We start from the raw sequence: 18,799 nt of genomic DNA, 5'->3' as shown, positions 1-18,799 counted from the left end.
ATAGAGTTTCGGCTAACAGCGGGGCGTATGCGCGATGTATGTTACTGCATTCATATGTAGAAATCAATATCATTTATCGATTCCGATTTTCCACAATAAACTATGTCAAAGTTAGGGCTAACAATGCAAATGCTTGTGGATTCCCAGTGGGCGGGCAAAGTGCCGCCATTTAATTACTATTATTAGGTATTCTTCCACACTATTCACTGAGAGAGAGAGAAGTCAGTGCCGTGGCCTGATCGAAACTAGCCATTGGGGAATCGCTCAGGGTCATCAATCATGAACCTCCGAATAGCTATAAGCTAGAGTACAGTATGTGGAAGTCCATATCAATTAGTAACTATCCATAGTATCTTTCCATATGTAATACCTAATATATATGGTTTCCCGTTGCAATGTCATTTATTTTCTCATTACGCCACTGGACTTTGGCCATCGGATTGGATTGTGGTCGATTGGTCTCTGTTCGTGCAAGGCTTGGATTCACAAAAGAAAGAATGGGACGCTTCAGAGTGAAATGAGGTATACCCTAGAGACGATTCATACAAGAGAACGTCTCAGAGTGCGAAGTCTATATTGTGGTCTTACAGACTTCAAGTTAAACCTGTTTTGATAGCTTTATTTACACTGTTCCTGTGTTATTCTTACGGAAAATCAATGGACTCTGTCCCTTACGGGGTGTGATGGAACGTACAACAATAGGGACAACATGCTAGACAGTCAGACACTGTCAGAGCTGTGCCTGTGCCTGTGCCTGGGCCATGGTAGTGGTGGTGGCGGCAGAGCGGGGTCCTCGTTGGTCTCCACGTAATTGCCGCGGCACATTTGCATGGCCAAAGGAGTTAATGGGGGTTGCCTGATTTGTTGGTTGTAGCTCTGCTTTTGTTGTTATTCGGTTGCTGGCACTAGTGCTGGTGTCTGTTGCCGTATTGGTAGCGTATAAATACGTTCTGTTGACGACGCTAGGGCTCCAATACGCCGGTAGTCGGCAGCTCCGTCCAGTCGCCTGCAGCACTGTCTCCACTTGAGTCGATTTTTATAGAGTTGTTCCTTGCTGTGGCATTGGCTTTTTTCCTTCTCAGTGCTTGCATTATGCCAAATTATGCAATGGCCTAGAAACTATCAGAATTGCTCAAAGACGCTCAACTGTTCTCAGTTCCTCTAAGACTGTAAATCCACACTGATATCGAGTGCAGTGCGCAACATGTGGGCGATGTGACGTGTATACAGATGAATAGTGTTCAGTTATCGCTGCTCATTGAGATGCCGTAAAGCGCTTGGAAAAATCACAGAAAATGCACTTATCCGTCGACTGAGTCATTCGAATGGCTGGCAGGGGCACATCAGAGCACACGACCACTGACGACATGGATGAGCGTAATCGAATCTGGACCACGGGCAATATTAATCATGGATTCTTTCACGAGAATCTCCAGCAGCAGCCCCTGCCCCTTCAACGACAGCAGACGCCAGGTGAGCCCAGAGACCCAACACCCACCATCCCCCCAGGGGCTATATTCTTTGAAATACTCGTACGAAGTATTTCAACAAATATTCAATCGAGTGAGTCATTTTTTAGTGCTAATATTGTATTTCTTATAAGTTATGATAAAACTTGGTTCGGGTATATAGGTAAGTTAATATGGAATTGAATTCGTTTTGAGCATCCGAATTGAATCACTAACCGCAAACCCATTGGGGGAGGGTAGAACGTAATTCACTTAATAAAAGACTTAGGGAAGTTGAGTGTCTCAGAAGCATCGAAGGCTATGGCGTGGTCCGTCCGCCTGTGGCCAAATAATTGGCAGCCCACTCTTGCGTTCCCATCAGTTTGACGGAGAAGTTTTCCCTTTCCGGTGCCTTCATGGTGACCTCGTCCCCATCATCAATGCCTTCAATCGAGGATCTTCCTGTAATTATCGCTGATTCAATGCTACAGTTCATGAAGTTAGTTGTCGCAATGCGATTTCTGGCATTACCTTGTACAGTTTGGTCCTGGCCATTCTTTGGTTTTTGCTCGCAGTGGTCCACATCGGTTTTCCAGATCTTTGCCTTGCTGCCTCGAACACTCATCTTATGTATAATTGGCTTCATTTGGCTGATTGGTTGAATAGAGTCCAAGCTTTTTACGCTGCTTCCTTGAACACCCATCTCTTGATTGAATTGCTTTATTTGGGCGATGAATTTTGGAAGATACGAGGTCCGTTTGACAGACCGATGCAATTTTTTGAAGCAACTGTGAAACAGATAGCGACCCACTATGGTGGCCACCAGCACGGAAACCAGAATATCACAGATGACGAGCGCATTCTCTATGCGTTTGATAATCCTGCCCTCAAAGCTGGACGCCTCATCGAAGATCTCCATCAAGTTGTACACGTCGTCGGCCATGGCAAACATGTTCATATCCAATGCTGTCATGTTAAACCACATCTTGGGCAACGCTAAAACCTGAACCCAAATTTTTGAATTTTTTTTACTGACAATCTGGGGAACCCTAAGGGGTACTCTGAAAATATGAATGAATGAAGCATGACAGATAATAACAGGATATTCAGTCTCCATTTGGTGTGCATTATCTAGCAGAAACGATTTAAAATGGGTTAAACTATCGCTGGGCACGCAAAAACTTGTTGAGGGCATTGAACCCATTGTACCCATGGCTCTATGCACTTCTGCAAACGCTCCACGTGACGTGTGGGCTGGTGTATGCATTAGAAAGGCGATTAAGGGCGCCAAAGTGCAGGTCATTCTAACGGGACACTCGCAAGTCCAGCGAATGACGCACGGAGTTGCTGTCTCTGTGCCCCCGATCAAGATAGGACAGTGCCACACAGCCACAGCTGAAAAAACACGAAGCTCCATGGCGTTGGGGTTGGGGGAGTGTGTTGTTGTGACAGAAAAATATTGACAGCATTAGACTAATTAGCGTTAATAAAACGTGCCTCAAAGAACACATTCCTCGAAGCCAATTCGGCGTCCAGCGTCAGAGGGAGACGCCAATTAGTGCCTATATTCATCGGAAATTGTCCGACAATCCATTACAGGTGCTCTGAGCCTATTGTCCGCACCTGTTCGTGCCATAAGCGAGAATGGGAATGGCAGTGCGAACGGGAACGGGATTGGCAATGGAGCTGCCAATGGCCATGGCCAGGCATCGGCATCGGAAAGCGATCAGGGCAAACAACTGCCTTACCAGCGAATAAGCCCGAATCTGATTGGGATCCAGTCGAGGTGAGTGCGAGGTCCTAGCCCGATGTCCTTATAATTATCTTCTCTATGCTCTCCCGTTCAGATTTCGACGCAGCTACTACCACAAGGTCGTGCTGGGTGCACTGCTGGCACTTGTAATCATTCTGCTGATAGCAATCATAGTCCTAAGCGTATCCAGTGAGTAGTCGGAAGATTCAGTTGATCCTAGCAGCCGCATTCTGATCCTCGTTCTGTTTTCAGTTAAGAAATCGAATCCAATTTGTCGCAGCCGGGAGTGCATCCGCTCAGCGGCCAGCCTCATCTATGCGATGGATGAACAGACTGATCCCTGTGAGGACTTTTACAAATTCACCTGCGGCCGCTGGGCCGAGGAGCATCCGCGTCCGGACTCCGTGACCTCCAACGACTGGTTCCGGGAGCGACAGGCGCATATAATGCGCGTAGTGCGGGAGTTCCTTCGATCTAACATCAGCAGCGCCGAGCCGGAGGCTGTGGGCAAGGCCAAGACCATGTACGGAGCCTGCATGGACACAAAGCAGCTGGACCAGCGAAATCTGGAGCCCCTGGTCGACTATCTACTGCGCTTCCAGCTGCCCCTCCTGCCCACATCCCTGAATCTCACCTTGGGCAATGAATCGAAATATACAGCGCAGGTAGCCAATGCCAGCTACAACTGGCTGGAGTCGATGGTGGCCATCAAACAGCATCTCAGCATGGACCTGATCATTGGCTTCGATGTGTTTCCCGATCCCTTCAACCGCTCCATCAATCGTATAGCCCTGGGCACCCCCGAAACAGAATCAGCATTTCCCTTGTAAGTTTAATGATAATCCTTTAGTTGAAAGAGTCTTGAATCCCTGAGTCTTTAATAATTTGTGGCAGCAACAATGATGATTCGCATAAGCTGCTGCGAAAGATCCACCGAAAGACCATATTTATGCAGAACAGCGACGAGGACGATAGCGAGGACGATCTCGAGAGCGAAGAGGAGGAAGCGGCCAAACAGACGACCTCTGGGATGTCGGCCTACCTCAACTATATCCGCAAGGTTATCGAGAAATATTTGCTTTACGTGGATCCCTATGTGAATCAGGAGGAGGCCACTGTGGGCATCTCGCAGCTGGTGAAGCAAGGCGTTAAAGTAGCCCGGAAAATCCACGAGGTAAGAGCGCCGCAGAAGGAGATATTGCCAGAAGTAATCCTTATACCAAATTCCAGTTGAAAGAAGATGCTGAAAACTCAACGAAGCCTTCAAAGAACCCCGCAGACGATATAATATATATATCGCTGACGCAACTGCAAAATCAGACGGACAAGAACATTGCCCCGAAGACTTTGCCCATCTGGATGCGCTACATGGAGCTCATCCTGAAGGGCACCCGGCACGAGAAAAACCGCCAAATGACCACCAATCTGACCATCATCACCAGCCAGGCGGATATTCTCTACCTGCAGAATGTAGTGGAGTATCTGGAGGAGACTCCACCGTCCCACATAGAATCCTATCTCTGGCTGAGCACCATCGAGGAGCTGGTGCTGCATACCACTAGCTCCATGCGTCTGCTCCATTCGGAGTATATGCGGCTGGCCATCGGCACTGAGGGCAGCACACCACGATCCCTCTACTGCGCCAATGGAGTGAACAGCCTCTTCGGGATGGCCGTCAGCTATGTCCTGGCCGACGAGGAGTTCACCAGGGTGAAGCTGCCACGCGTGCAGCGGATGCTGAGCGACATACGACGAGCCTTCGATCGCCTGGTGCGCTCTACAGCCTGGATGGATGCGGCAACCAAGCGAAAGACGATGCAAAAGTCCGCCGAGATGAAGAGTTTCATTGGCTTTCCCTCGTGGCTGAGGAATGGCACGGCTCTGAATGCTTACTACGAAGGGGCGGTGGTGAATGCCAGCATGCACCTGGAGAACCTGATGGGATTCGTGCACTGGCAGATGATGGAGAAACTGAACGAAATGGATAAGCCGGAGCCAATTGGATGGGCAACGTCGCCCTCTAATGTGAATGCCTTCCACACGTTTCAATCAAATGCTATAAGTGAGCGTGGCCCCGTCCTGTCGCCGAGCCCTTAATCCTTATTGTCTTTTCATTTGCAGCGGTTCCCATTGCCATTCTGCAGTATCCGTTTTATGACCTTGGTCTTGAGTAAGTCTCTCCACTGCAAAAACACAGAGCACTCCGCACTCCAACCGCCGAGCACCAGCACCTGTCATGTTCCAGCCACCATCCCCCAGCACCTAGTAGTAACCTAATGCCTTTCTGAAATTGCATCTGAATCGTTGTGTCCTTGTTAGGGCATTGAATTATGGCTCGATTGGCACCATCCTGGGGCACGAGCTGACGCACGGCTTCGACGACAGCGGACGGCGTTTCGACAGGGACGGTAACATGGTCGAGTGGTGGTCCAACCAGACAATCAACGAGTACGTCAACCGTACAGAGTGCTTCGTGGAACAGTATAGTCGATATCATCTCGCGGACATTGATGAATACGTGAGTATTGTGTGTATTTATGGCCATGGCTCATATGAATCATTTATGTGATTGTCCCCAGATCGATGGCGAATTAACACTGGGCGAGAATATTGCCGATAATGGAGGGATGCGGGAGGCCTACTACGCCTACCGTCTCTACGTCAAGGAGATGGGACGGGAGCGATCGAAGCTCCCAGGCCTGGAGCACTATACGCACGAGCAGCTCTTCTTTATTGCGTTTGGCAATCTCTGGTGCGAGACGTACACTCCAGCCGCCTCCCGCTATGCCCTCAGCGACTCCCACTGCCCCGGACAGATGCGACTAAAAGGAGTGCTATCCAATTCAGAGGAGTTTGCGAGGACCTTCAGGTGTGCACGTGGCTCGGCCATGAATCCCCATCAGCGCAAGTGCCGCATTTGGTGATGGGATCCCATGAGATTGATTCGTAAGGGGTAACAGGGGAAAAACAGGAACAGTCAAGTGATTTTCTACATCTTTGTACTAGGATTAGGTTTTAGATTTTAGATCAATTATACAGGTGTCTATTGCACGGTTCTTTACGATTGTGCAATAAGTGGTAAATGCTTCTCAACAGTTCTCAGTACTTAGGATTGCAATTTCCCTATCCCTCTAGGGATCCGCCACACACATATTTATATACAAACTGTCTCTCATTTTGCATGTATATACTCGTTTTAATTGATTATCTTTAATATACATTCATTAAATTTACAACGATTCGACATTTACAATAGTACACTTAAAACATTCACATTCACACACAGATACTCGTACATACAGACATACAGACAGACAAGGTGTCTGTGGGAGATTCGGTTCTTTGGTTGCATACATCTGTCATCTTCCGTCTTCCATTTAGAACTCTGTGCAGTTACCGTTCCCTCCGCTCACATGAAACTCTCCTGAAGCCGGCAGTCTCCCTGCCAGAGGCAGTGCCTCCTCTGGTGGGGCAGCTACCGCAAAACTGTGGTCTCTGCACATGAAAATTGGCTCTAATTCGAGGGGAAGAACATATGAAGAAGGTAATGAGTAAAGGCAGTGCTTAAGGATGCTTAATGCATACCGCTTGCATAGAATTCGCTCGTAACTTTCGCCTTGTGCTGATGTATGTGGTGCAGGTGTTCACACGATGCAGGTGGAAGGCCTCTTCGGTTCCTTCGTCGATGATGCAGCAGCCAGCGGAGGGTAGATACAAGAGTAACGAAAAAAGTTAGCAAATTTTGTATGCCTCTGTATATACATAATCGAAAATTACAAATCAACAGTCAAGTGTTGCGGTGCTGGTCATGCGAAAAGGTGCTTCTTGAGTGTCATGCAATACTCGTAAGTAGGCTAGAGAACAGAATGAAAGGAACAAAGCTAAGGCTACTACGGACAGAAAGAACCGCATTCCCAGACAGACAGATAGAAAGATACTCGTAGATGGTACAGACAGACCGAGAGACAATAAATTAGATGACAATTAGATGTTCAAAATAAGTAGATACTAGAAAGAGAGAGAGAGGGGTGGCACCTAATTCGTATTTTAGGTTTCCTGACTAGACCATCACCGTTTCGGCGATGGTACTTGAAGGTCATCTCACCGGTTGCTTCGTAGCTGCGTTCGCCGCGGCTGCGCAGATACCGATGCAGACAGCAGCAGCGACGCAGGCCGGGCACGCGATACATGATCTGGAGGAAGCCGCCACGGAACCGGGCATTCATATAGCAGTAAATGATGGGATTGTAGCAGCTGTGCGACATGGCCAGCCAGTGGAAGGCTAACCACACATAGGGTAGGGGCTTCCATTTCCCAAACTCCTCGTCGTTGAGCAGGAGCTGTCAAACAGATGATGTAGACAGTAAATTAAGATATCCATGAACTCCAAACCCACCTGCAGAATGTTAAATGGCAGCCAGCAGATGGTAAATACAATCACAACCGTCAGCATCATCTTAATCATCTGCAAGTACATAAAGCAAACGGAAGTATGATTAATTTATGTGTGACACTAAAGCCCAAGTGGAGTATATGTATGTATGTACCATACCCAATTACAGTGTCTATTTATAGGACTGCGGTCTGAGTCTCTTGGTCTCGGGCACACACCACATCCATTCACGATTTACGACCTTGACCTGCCGGGCCTGACTCTAACTTTGACTGTGTCGCATGTGGCGACATTTCGCCCTATCTCGAGCCATCTGTCAAGCCGTAAAGTCTATGGCTGGAGAAGTCCCATCCATAAAACGAATATAACTTTATTTATATCAAGGGCCAATGACTCGCTTTTATGGCCACTTGAAACTAATTTTTATCGAAGCATCTTCTTTAAGTCGTTCGACAGCAAAAGAGTTTTGTCCTACGGACGTTCCTCCTGTATTCCCACTCAAAGGGGGAAAATGTACATGACCTCTGGCGACTAATAAGGACTTTCTTTGTCTTGAGTTATGTCGCCTTTAAAGAGTGTTTCTGAAACATTAAATAATTGAAAATGCAATTCTACATGATTATTACATAGCTCCTACAAATATCTACATGTCTGTGACACGTTATCTTCAGCCAAAAACTATGCAACACTTTTTGGCCAACAGTGTACGGAAATAATATCTCTAGTATGCTTTAAATATTGTTTTGTTCTACCGCTTATGGTCGTTGATTGTTGTATTTTATCACAGTTTTCCTGTAGTCTATTGGAAAAAGTGAACCACTTTCCTCGTTCCACCCCTTGGCAACCATACGATATTGCGATTCCTATTTGTCACGCACAATACCTATAAAAAATTCGTATGGCTTTGTTTCGAAAGGATTTTGTTTTATTTATTAAGAATTCCCGATGACATGTGACAGCTGAAGGTAACTACCCGTGCGCGTTGGCAGGGGAAACGTGGAAAATCCATACGAATTGAAGTCACAAATGCCGTAAAAAGTTATCCAACTAATCCAAGAGTTTAGGTTTTTAGGTTTCATCGGGCTGCAGCAGAATCTCGAATATGACGGCATAATTTAGTTTTATGATGAACTCATTGGGCACGTCTCTCACGTGACCACCTGAGCTAGACATGACATAAAGGTTTACGGCCCAAAACGAATGCACGATAAAGTTGTTAAAGCCAGTTGCCCACTTGGCCAATAAAGGGGAACGACGTCATCTCAGAGCCAGAGATAGACGAGACTGAAAAGAGCAATTGCAGAATGGCTGCCGCTGACGCTGCCGCTGCTGATGATGCAAAGGGTATCGAAGTACCAATAAACGAATCATATGCGAAGCCTTTATTGAATTCTGATAGGAAATGGCAGCACAAAGGAATTGGATTCCCATGCAGATATTATCGCATTATTGGCCAGATAAATATCTGACTGCCAATAGCCAGCGATTATGAATTGATGCAATGGTCGGATGAATTCGAATCTATATCCTCGGTTATTTACCAAAGTCAGCATCTGGTGACAGTTGGTTTTTAAACGCATTTTAAGGCATTTTTATAAAGCTACTCATGGAGCTAATGCGGGCGACTGTGTCCTGGTCTCCCTTCGAACTGCAGTTGCCAGGCGGCTATAAACGAGTGCTCAACGAGGCCATTTGATTCGTTTTAATGCCTCGTTAGTTCGCTCTCGCATTGGCTGGCTGGCTGGCTGAGTGTTAACAATGCAAACATTAAGTATACGCACCGCTGTTCAGGCGTAAAAACACGAGACGCAAACAAAGTGAAGCCAACTAAGCTGGTAATGAATGTTTATACAAATATGTTTTTGTTGACGCCTCCGCTGGGACCTTGTCTGCGTGTGCCTCTCCGTCTGTGACCTTTGGCCGGGGCATGTGTCCGCTGTGCATACAGCTTTCCCTCAATCCAGCCGGGCTTGTGGGTGGAAGCTGCAACGTCATCCATGGGTTTGGGTATCAATGGCTAGCCTGTAGCTGAGGTGTCTCTTGTAGAGACACCATACTCAAGTACATTACTCATGTGGCGTATGAGCTGCTTGGAATTTGCTGCCTGCGGCTCTAGTTTCATCTCTTTGGTCGTTTGTTTTTTGGTCTTTAAGCTTCGACAGTCTCACGACTTAATTGGCAGCAGCGTTCGTTGCCGGCATTAGCCACAATAATATCACACTTAGTTTTGCTTTTCTTGGTTTTGTTTTGGTTTTGAACCGGTTAGCGGTCGTGGTAGCGCTTCTCCTTCGGCTGCGGTTACGACTACGGTTATGGGTACTACAAGTGTCATGCCCGCCCATCAAAGTTAATGCCGCGCAGAGGCTTACATAAAAAATGAGCTCCAGTAGTCCAGTACAGTCCAGACCGTGCTGTAATTCATCAAAATGATTTCGGTTTAAGTAGGGACCCCAGCCCACACCCACGAAAACATTAGGAACTGGGCCATGAAAGTGAGAGGAGAGAAAGGCTGACAAATGAATTTTGATCCACTCTGTCTCGGAGAGAATACCCCCAGAGGCTGAATGATATTTCGATTTGAATAGACGCCTCTCCACTCTTCGCGATGAGGTGCAAAGCGTTCTGCTCTTTCGCCAAGTAATTCACTAATTAAATTTCCTGACACGTCCACGACTACCAAATGGCTTCTACTTTCGGGGACAGGCCAAAGCCTGTCCCTGTCCCTGCTGACTGTCATTCGTTTTGTTTAATTAATGAGAGGAGGGCGTCAAAGTTGATTGCTTTTTAAGTGCACAGAATTTGATTTATACCTACATACAGCCCATGGCAGGAGGAGGAGGACCGGTTGTCGAATGCAAAATGTTTGTTACGATGCCGAAACTTTCAACTTACGAATACGAACGAGTACCATGGGTAAAAAGTAAGTAGTTTTATGTTGGTCTTTTGGCTTTTCGCAAGATTTAATTTTCTGCCGTTGTTTGGTTTAGTTTCTCAAGAGAAAGAGGCCCTAAGCGGCGAGCTGTCCAATCAACAAAGGCGCGGTAAGCGCATTAAACGATTTTGATTGCAACTTTTGGGCAGGTCTCGTAATTTTTATTATTACCCGTACGTCGCTGGGTTTTTTCCTGTGTTCAGCTTAATGCCATTGAATTCGGAGGGGAGGGTAGGTATATAAAAACAGTTCGCCGAAAATTGAAAGCAGCATTTCATTCACAATTGGAAATCTCTTTTTTGGCGTGGGAGTTGCCTTACGAACACGATTACGATTACACAGTGCCTCCAAAGCCAGACGCAAACCAGTTTTCAGAAATAAATGCATGTCGGGACCAGTTAATAATTACGACTGGGAACTAGTTCATTCGACAGGCATCCGGCATGGGTCCGCTACTCGATTACCCGCTGATATCTGTTTACGACTATTAATCAATCCATTTGGCTCATCGATTAGCGCGTGCCCCTGGCTGTGGCTGGTCCATCGCCCAGTCCCAGTCCCAGTCCCTTGCCCAACTCTGGAACTGACCTGTGGATGGACCCGCATGCCGCCCCGAGCTGCGGTAATTGAAGCCACATTTAATTGCCAGACAATTGCGAAAGTGCCAGGTGAAAAGGTGAAACAATGTCTGTACCCAAAACCCACAACCTGCAACCCGCAACCCAACCGGAGCTCAAATTGTTATCCATGAAATAGCCAAAAATCAAACGGTCATTAAACAATACCGTCGACGGGCAGCTCAACTAATCAGCAACTAATTTGCACAGCAATTTCACTCAAAACCTAGTGGTTTGACTTTCTCAAGAAATGGAAAAATTAATGTGGAGCGGGTTAAACTTAAATTAGTTTTTAACACAGCTTTTTTCAAAAATGTTCCATAAATTCTTTGAAGTCTTTTAAAGCTCAAGGACTTGCTTGATATTTTTTAAATATTTTTAAAATGCTTAAATTCTAAATATTCTGAAGATTGTGTTGATTAAATGCTGTTGTAAAAGTTCAAAAATATTGAACTTATCCAAAAAAATTTGAATTTCTTTGTTGCTCCTATATGGCATTTCTTTAAGCCAAAAATCGATAATGGCGTTCAAGAATTACTTAAATGAGAGCCACAAAGTATCGTTAAAATCCAAAAGTCATAAAAAATAATCAAATAAAAACGAGAACAACGAAACACGAAACCGACTAAAAATAGGAGGAGACCAAATGGAATTTTTCTACGTTTCAATTAAATCCAAGGAGGTTTATGGGGCCAAGAGCAAGGCATTGACCTCCAAAAGCAGGAGCTAATAGATGGTAGAGGGGAGTGCTGCGAATGGGAAAAGGAAGAGCTCCCTGAGCTGAGCCTTCGGGGTAAGCCATATTGGGCGATAAAACCACATAAAATTAAAGGCAAGAAGTGTTTGACGGGTTTTGATGAATCGCCATGACGGAGTTTTTGAAGTCGAAGTCCAAGTCGGGTGGGGAAGAGGGGCTTTGTCTGCGGACTCGTACGTGAGGGGACTTTTACTTTTACGACTGACATACATTATAATTAACACAGCTCGGTGGGCGGTGTGTGGCATTGGGGAGCGGTATGGGTGCAGTGCGGTGTGAGGTGCGTGAAGGGGCGGTTCAGGAAACGGCCCAAGAAATACGCGCAATTAATTAAAGCGTCCAAAGTGTCATAAACCAGGGACTCAAGGGGGCAGCGAAGCCCTGCAAGAGCTGTCAATTAAATGAAGAAACCGAAACCGTGAAAGTCGAGGACTGACCCATACTTGTGCTCCATGTTGTGCTCCCCCTCTTTTCCTTTTTTCATTTTTACCTCGCTATCTCTTTCTTTGTTGGCCGCACGGAAGTGTTGTGCCTGCGATTTATTGTGGGCGTGTCACTTGCAGCCGGGAAAACACTCAAAAAAAAGCCCTCGACGCCACAGTGGGGGAGTGAAAAATAAAGGTCATAAAATTGTTCGTTTATGCCGCAGCATTTTCGGATAAGATGGGGTGGCGGAGGGGTTAGGGTCTTACGATAAAAGAATTTCATGTCCGCGAGTCGGGCCTTTCATATTTATTTACCTTATGGCCGCGTACAAATTGAATTTTAAACATTTTCGTTTGCACATAAATTGCTTTTACTTCGGCCTGGTCCTTGCCCTCCTCTTTGGGGTTTATGCACATTTCTGCTGACATACATTTCGAGGGTTTTTCCAGATCATTTGCCTTGCAAAGTCTTTTTTATTGGAGGGGCGGCTAGCACCGGGAAAAGCAGTCTAATAAGTTGACTCGTTAGACGAATCCTTTGGGCACAAGTTGTCCTCTTCAGCTGAAGTTGGAACTCATCTCAATCCAAAGGTGACATTGTTGTCTTCTCCCACATGAAACTTCCACTTGAGTCCAACTACTACCGCAATGGCTGTTATCTCCTGCATACTCGCATAATAGATTTTTGCGGTTTCTGTACAACGTTTCCCTTAGCTGCATGCAAATGTTCCGGTTCTCAAGTGCCAAATGCATGTAGCCCAAGAAAAATTTGGCTAGCTATCCGGAAGAATGCAGGACCTAAATCCTGCCACAATAAGGGGGGAGGGAGTGGGCCACATCCCCGTTCCTGAACCAATCTGGGACAATGTTGCGGCCCCCGAAACTTTACAAATTGCCTCAGCTGAATGTGGGCGTGTGTGTTTCGTGTGTTGAGGCTTTTCCTATGTTTGATTTATAGGCTGCCCCCGCTTCTGTCCTGTCCTGTTGCTGTACTGTACAGCCCTGCCCAGTCCTCCGGAACACACCCCCACATGCAAAGCAATGTTTATGGTCTTTTTGTCCAGCAATACGCTGGGCGGACAACACGTTCGAACTTTTACGAGCCGGCTCGGAATGCCCAGAGTACGCTCCACGTGCACCGTGTGGCATGGCAACTTTAGTGAGTGCATCAATGATATTGTTTCTCTCGTATTTTACGACCACCAATGGACACACACTTGGGCAGAGGCTCAACAACGAACGTCTGGTACAAGTCCGAGGAGGAGTAATTAGAAAGATGGAAGCTCCTTGAATGCAAATGCGAATGCGAATGCCCTGAGAGTGGCAACCATGGACATCTGTCGGTTCATCATGCGGCTTTCAATCGGATATTGTGTGGCAGGGCAAAGCCGTGCATGACGGATTGCCATTGATTGTGCGAACACTCGAGCCACTCGAGCAATGGGCCTCCAGTGTTTGGTGTTGGCCCAGACAGGCGGAAGCAAAACCATATGCCCGTAAAATATGATGCTGGGAACAAAGGCACAGGCACAAGCGGCACAAACCGAGCCGAATGATGCTGCCAAGACCAAGACAGTCGGCAGCAGACGGTTAAAGGTAGCAGGCAAAACCGTAGCATCACCAGTAACACCAGTAACACCGCCAACAACCGCACAAAAGTGAAAGTGACAAAGCAGAGCAGCAAAGAGGAAGAAGCTCGAGCGGCAATGACAATGCCAATGCTGTCTGCTGTCTGCTGTATACTTAAGGCATTAAAAACATTGTACCCCAGAGAAAGACAAGACACACAGGCAGTACGTAAAATTAAACTAAACGCAGATGCAACAAAAGGCAAAACAAAAGCAAAAGCAACAGTTTGTCATTAACAAACTAAAGCGGAAAGATCTTCCTCTGGCAGCTACCATCTGGCTAGATGTAGTAGTATTCCTCTCGCAAAAAAACACCGACTAGAAGTTGGCCGAAAGATAAAAGCCTCACTCAAAGAAAAACTTTCTGCAATTTTGCACATTTCCAGCGCTCGGTGGGGGCGGGTGCGGTGGAAAAGCGCAATGCTACAGATACTAAAAGAGTTTTAAAGTTTTCACACTTTTTCCATGGCATTCCCACAATTGCGGTCTTAAATGGGGGTTCGAAAGAAAACTTGCCATTCAAACGATTCAATTTAATTAAACGGATGGCTATTGCGGGTCAGCTGTGGCACTTTTGCCCGCTGAATCCCACAAAGAAGTGTGCAAACTAGAGAGAATTATGTTCATAATGTGAAGAAATTACTTCTTAATTAGTTTCGCAAGTCTCCCAAGAACTTTTCCCTAAAATGCTCAATTATTTGTACTTCCCTTTTTTGTTGGGTGGATAAGCATAAATTTAGCGAATAACTGGATTAGATGGAACCTAATTGTTTGAGGAAAAGGAGACTGTGAAAACGGGGTCAGCGGAAAGTTAGTTAAGGGAAAGTTGAAAAAAAGAGAAGTTCGAGTATAATCCTTAGGGAACCCAACCAAAAGGCCATGAAAGATGAGTGCTACTGGGTGGAAAAGTTCAAATGAAAAATTCAAGCCACTGTTGGTTTTTTTTTTCGTAATTTTGTCACCGTTGTTTTTTTTTATTGAGCATAAAGTACTTATTCTAGTATAATTAAAATATATATATATTTATGTGTATGCATGGAGCATTGTGTCAAGCCCCGCTAAATCATCTTCTATATCATCATCATCATTATTATCATCATCATTATTATCTTCTTCTGCCATCGCTCTTTCGGGCGCCCAAGCGAGGTTCCCATCCAAGGAACCCGCACTCGTCGCCTATTAGCTAATAGAATTTTCAGGGCAAAGTTTAGTGTTTTCAGACTCTGGTCGGACGAAGTGCGACTGACAGATGGAAAGAGATGGAAAGTAGTATAGTGGGAGAGAGAAAGTGAGTTTGGAAACGTATTATATACAAAAGACATGGGCGGAAAGCACTATCCCGTTTGCGGGCGTGGTTGGGGCTAGCGATCCGAGCGGAGACTAGCCCCGATTTAGGGGCATGTGGCTGTGTCGGGGACCAGAAGAAGGGACACATGTGTGGTAGAAGATCGTCACGTTTCGGGTCAAGTCGCAGTGTTTGTGGTGTTGGTGGTCATGCTGATGTGTGGTTAATGTTGATGTCGATGTGGTGGAGATTCTGTGTGAGAGTGGGGGGCGTGTCAACGACAGGACTAGTCAGCAGCTTGAGCCGAAGTTGAGTTCGAAGTTCGTATGGTAGATGGTGGATGGTGGATGGAGAGATTCTTAGTAGGGGCCGGACTTGCCGGGTGGGCCGTAGTTGCTGGACGGGGCCGAGATGGAGCCGCTGTCGCCGCCGGTGAAGCCACCATCGCCGCCGCCGGTGGTGTAGCCGCTGCCAGAGTTGGACTGAGTGAAGCCACCGCTGCCGCCGCCGGATATGCCACCGGAGATGCCACCTGAGATACCGCCAGACTCCTTCTGGGTCTTGTACTTGATGAAGTACACCTCGGGCTTTGAGGGCTGTGTGGGTGCCGGTGTGGGGATGACAATGTCCTGCTGGTCCTCGGGCTTCTTCACCAACACATAGACCAAGGTCTTCTCCTCGTTCTGGGGCTGCAGGGGGATGACTGGAGCCTGGTACGAGGGCGGGGATGGGGCCTTAATGAAGATGATCTTGTAGTGCTTCTGCGACTGGCCAACTGGCAGGTTGGGGCGCTGACGCACTTCGTCCTGCTCTGGTGGCGGCACATGCACGTAGATGTGCTTCTGCACTAAGGTGGTGCCACCGCCGCCGCCGCCTCCACCTCCGAATCCGCCAATGCTGCCGCCTGCAAAGTGAATTTAAATTATAGTTAACTCGGAATCGAAGATGCACTCTTTTCTCACGCACCTCCTCCGAATCCACCACCGGAGCTGCCGCCGAATCCACCTCCGAAGCCACCGCCTCCTCCTCCTCCGCCACCGGAGCCGCCGCCGAATCCACCTCCGAAGCCACCGCCTCCTCCGCCGCCGCTGCCACCTCCGAATCCTCCACTAGAGCCACCTCCGAAACCGCCGCTGGAGCCACCTCCGAATCCTCCACTAGAGCCACCTCCGAAGCCGCCGCTGGAGCCACCTCCAAAGCCGCCGCCGGAGCCACCGCCGCCTCCGGGACGGTTGTAGTTGTAGCCGGCCTCAGGACGGGCCGCGGCCAGGGCCAGACAGGACATAAGAATGAAGGCTTTCATGGCTGCTTAGTCACGGGTTGAGTGGACGGAAAAGACGCGTTGCTTGGGTTCTCTTGGATCTTGGGTCACGGGTTCTTAGAGACTCGGATTCTCTGATTCTCGGATACGATCTAACACGCACACACTTTGCACTGGCACTATCACAGTAATCCTAGGTCTGTGGTGTGTGTGGTCGAGTGTGTTTTTGGGTTGTTTTGGGGGAAGACAAGACAGAGGTATCGAGTTAGGACGATGATGCTGGAACACTGCAGGATTGCTGTTGTAGAGCCTCACGTTTCTGTATCCTCGACTGCTTGCTCGGATGTTGTTTATTAGACCAAATCAAATGCTTCACTGACGAACCACTGCAGCCGCATCATCAATTTATACAGAAATCCAGCTAGATGCACAGCCCGGCAGCGGCGGCTGTGGCTGTGGCTGCCTGCCACAGAGCGCGGCACAGCGGACACCAACACCAACTCCAACACATTCGCAGGCCCCATGGATGCGAGAGGGTTTTTGCTATGCTCATGATGATGTTGATGATGATGCGACTTTTGGGCACTGCGCATGCGTGGCCAGGCCAAGCGAGCTGGCCAATAATGAGACTCTGCTTTTGGCCATCTCTCTCTCTGAGTCTGAGTCTGAGTGCGAGTGTCTGCGCCTGTGGCTGTGGCTGTGCCTCTGTCTGGCATCGGGGTTAACGTTGGCGTCTGTCTGTGTAGGCTGCTGGCAAGTGAAACCGAAATTACCGCACAATCAACTTATTACAGCACAGCAACAACAGCTTCACTTCGCTCTACCAACGTTGATTTCCCGTTGTCGGATGTACTGGAGAGTCCGAGTCAGACTCTGTGCCAGACTCTCACTCTCTGGCTCTGGCTCTGGCTATGTCTCTGCTCCAGTCACAGTCTGTACCCAATGTCGTGCACTTTCGCTCTCACCGCTGGGCTCTAAGGCCTGGGACCTCGACTGGGATCTCGACTGGGTCTCGGGTGCCGCACTTGAGCGTCAGCTGGCCAACAGAGCAGGCGACTCTTGCTTTCCTTTGGCTTGGAAATTTCTGCACACGCTCACGATCACGAGCGGAGGAAAGTGAAAATCAAAAGAAAATCCCCCGATACTGCTGCTGTGCTCTGCACTCGAACGCTAACAATGGCAATTTGAATAATTTTCGAGACTTGTGCGAGTGTTTGTGGATTGTCTTTGGGTTGTCTCTGGGACCATTGTGTTGTGGGGGGGAATTTATTTTCATATGACAAATGCGAATACGTGCTATGATAGATGACTGACTGGAATGAGTGTATGTGGATGTAGATATGCCTGTGAGTGTTTTTATGAGTGTGCAAGTGTGCCACTGTGCAAGGCCTACGATTCAGAGATTTGCCGAAAAGATAATTCATTAAAATTGGGTTGGTCGTGTCTGGGGTACAAAAGCATAAATTGTCAAACGGGATTAGCCTTGGGACTAGCCTCTAGTCAAAAAACACTTCCTTCGTAACTTCCTTTGCCATAACAATTACATAGATTATAGTGTTTCTCCAGGGATATTCCTGTATTTATTCAACATTTATATCTTTTTTCAAATTAAGTTTATGCCTCTATATAATACCTATAAAATACGATTTTTTCTTGTGGCTTTTTCCTGCTTGAATCATCTTTTGTATTCTTCATTCACTCTTTGCTATTCAGTCGGTTAATTGCGTTAAGTTTAATGAATGGTCTGGCAGATCGAACGAACTTAACGTTCAATGAACCGAAGATAATGGCGAGAAAGGTGTGGGATAAAGTCGGTGAGAGAAGAAAGGCAAATTGACCGAACGCTTTTTCAATTAGTTGCCAATTTTAGGGTCAGCAATTTCATGGGTTGAGATGAGATTTTTAATTTTATTAATAAACTCTGCCTTTCCCAGAAATGAAGCCGAGAAGTCTCAAAGAAGAGTACAATAATGGGATTGTTTCTTGATTTATTTGAAAATCAAATAGGAGCTAGCCCCAAATTTAAACAACCTACAAATACATAAATGTATTTCACTTTTTGACACTTTACAAGTCTTTGTTCGACAACACTCGAGTGCTTGAGCCTCTCAGCAGCCCACTCGATTACTCATGTTCGTGGCTAATGGATTGGGGCTTTCTTTAATCCGGCCAATTACTTGCGAGTGGTATTGAATCAGGCGGATTATCATGGCTAATAAACGGCACTTGACTAACGACCATTGCGGATTGGATAGAGTGGGTCGAGTCGGGCCTATCTAATTATCACCCAATCGCCCGAC

The 18,799-nt window shown here is 47.0% G+C and overlaps 4 protein-coding genes across 7 annotated transcripts in view; 1 reads left to right on the top strand and 3 right to left on the bottom strand.

Annotated features, from left to right (window-relative positions):
- Positions 1-961: 961 nt before the first annotated feature.
- On the top strand, positions 962-6,434 carry Nep5 (Neprilysin 5). Its single transcript, XM_003736358.3, has 9 exons — positions 962-1,473; positions 3,048-3,234; positions 3,296-3,390; positions 3,454-4,027; positions 4,096-4,375; positions 4,432-5,263; positions 5,323-5,371; positions 5,521-5,719; positions 5,781-6,434. The coding sequence occupies exons 1-9, from the start codon at positions 1,326-1,328 to the stop codon at positions 6,123-6,125; spliced, it is 2,709 nt and encodes a 902-aa protein (XP_003736406.3). The 5' UTR covers positions 962-1,325; the 3' UTR covers positions 6,126-6,434.
- On the bottom strand, positions 1,569-2,522 carry LOC13036432 (uncharacterized). 2 transcript variants are annotated; one of them, XM_003736360.3, is made up of 2 exons: positions 1,980-2,522; positions 1,569-1,922 (listed from the first exon to the last, which is right to left on the bottom strand). In XM_003736360.3, exons 1-2 carry the CDS (start codon positions 2,431-2,433, stop codon positions 1,768-1,770), a joined length of 609 nt encoding a protein of 202 aa, XP_003736408.3. In that variant the 5' UTR covers positions 2,434-2,522; the 3' UTR covers positions 1,569-1,767. The 2 variants fall into 2 exon arrangements, with proteins under 2 accessions (XP_003736408.3, XP_015037042.2); XM_015181556.2 differs by having other exon boundaries at positions 1,569-1,910; positions 1,980-2,521.
- Positions 6,374-18,799, bottom strand: part of RYa-R (RYamide receptor) — a 60,410-nt gene continuing 47,984 nt past the window's right edge. The window contains exons 5-8 of one of the 3 annotated variants that reach the window (XM_015181551.2): positions 7,598-7,666; positions 7,307-7,541; positions 6,787-6,869; positions 6,374-6,715 (exon numbers count right to left, since the gene is read on the bottom strand). In XM_015181551.2, the coding sequence (XP_015037037.2) occupies positions 6,677-6,715; positions 6,787-6,869; positions 7,307-7,541; positions 7,598-7,666 (426 nt within the window). In that variant the 3' untranslated portion in view covers positions 6,374-6,676. Of the gene's footprint in view, positions 6,716-6,786; positions 6,879-7,236; positions 7,542-7,597; positions 7,667-18,799 lie in introns of all 3 variants that reach the window. The other 2 variants (XM_015181552.2, XM_003736357.3) reach the window with 2 other exon arrangements.
- TwdlT (TweedleT) lies at positions 14,886-16,920 on the bottom strand. Its single transcript, XM_015181555.2, has 3 exons — positions 16,815-16,920; positions 16,205-16,698; positions 14,886-16,142 (listed from the first exon to the last, which is right to left on the bottom strand). The coding sequence occupies exons 2-3, from the start codon at positions 16,539-16,541 to the stop codon at positions 15,598-15,600; spliced, it is 882 nt and encodes a 293-aa protein (XP_015037041.1). The 5' UTR covers positions 16,542-16,698; positions 16,815-16,920; the 3' UTR covers positions 14,886-15,597.

Source organism: Drosophila pseudoobscura, chromosome 2 (genome assembly GCF_009870125.1).
Source record: "Drosophila pseudoobscura strain MV-25-SWS-2005 chromosome 2, UCI_Dpse_MV25, whole genome shotgun sequence".
Lineage (NCBI taxonomy): Eukaryota > Metazoa > Arthropoda > Insecta > Diptera > Drosophilidae > Drosophila > Drosophila pseudoobscura.
The sequence above is the reverse complement of the archived record's forward strand: the minus strand, read 5'-3'. Positions and strand labels throughout refer to the sequence as shown.

What these genes read in the sequence shown, in the direction of transcription:
- Nep5 (XM_003736358.3), top strand. Translation starts at nt 1,326, where the DNA reads ATGGCTGGCAGGGGCACATCAGAGCACACGACCACTGACGACATGGAT. An exon ending in CATAGTCCTAAGCGTATCCA is followed by an intron (nt 3,391 to 3,453) that starts GTGAGTAGTCGG and finishes TTCTGTTTTCAG; the next exon opens with TTAAGAAATCGAATCCAATT. An exon ending in GTTTCAATCAAATGCTATAA is followed by an intron (nt 5,264 to 5,322) that starts GTGAGCGTGGCC and finishes TTTCATTTGCAG; the next exon opens with CGGTTCCCATTGCCATTCTG.
- LOC13036432 (XM_003736360.3), bottom strand. Translation starts at nt 2,433, where the DNA reads ATGTGGTTTAACATGACAGCATTGGATATGAACATGTTTGCCATGGCC. An exon ending in CCAGGACCAAACTGTACAAG is followed by an intron (nt 1,923 to 1,979) that starts GTAATGCCAGAA and finishes GCATTGAATCAG; the next exon opens with CGATAATTACAGGAAGATCC.
- TwdlT (XM_015181555.2), bottom strand. Translation starts at nt 16,541, where the DNA reads ATGAAAGCCTTCATTCTTATGTCCTGTCTGGCCCTGGCCGCGGCCCGT. An exon ending in CGGTGGTGGATTCGGAGGAG is followed by an intron (nt 16,143 to 16,204) that starts GTGCGTGAGAAA and finishes TTCACTTTGCAG; the next exon opens with GCGGCAGCATTGGCGGATTC.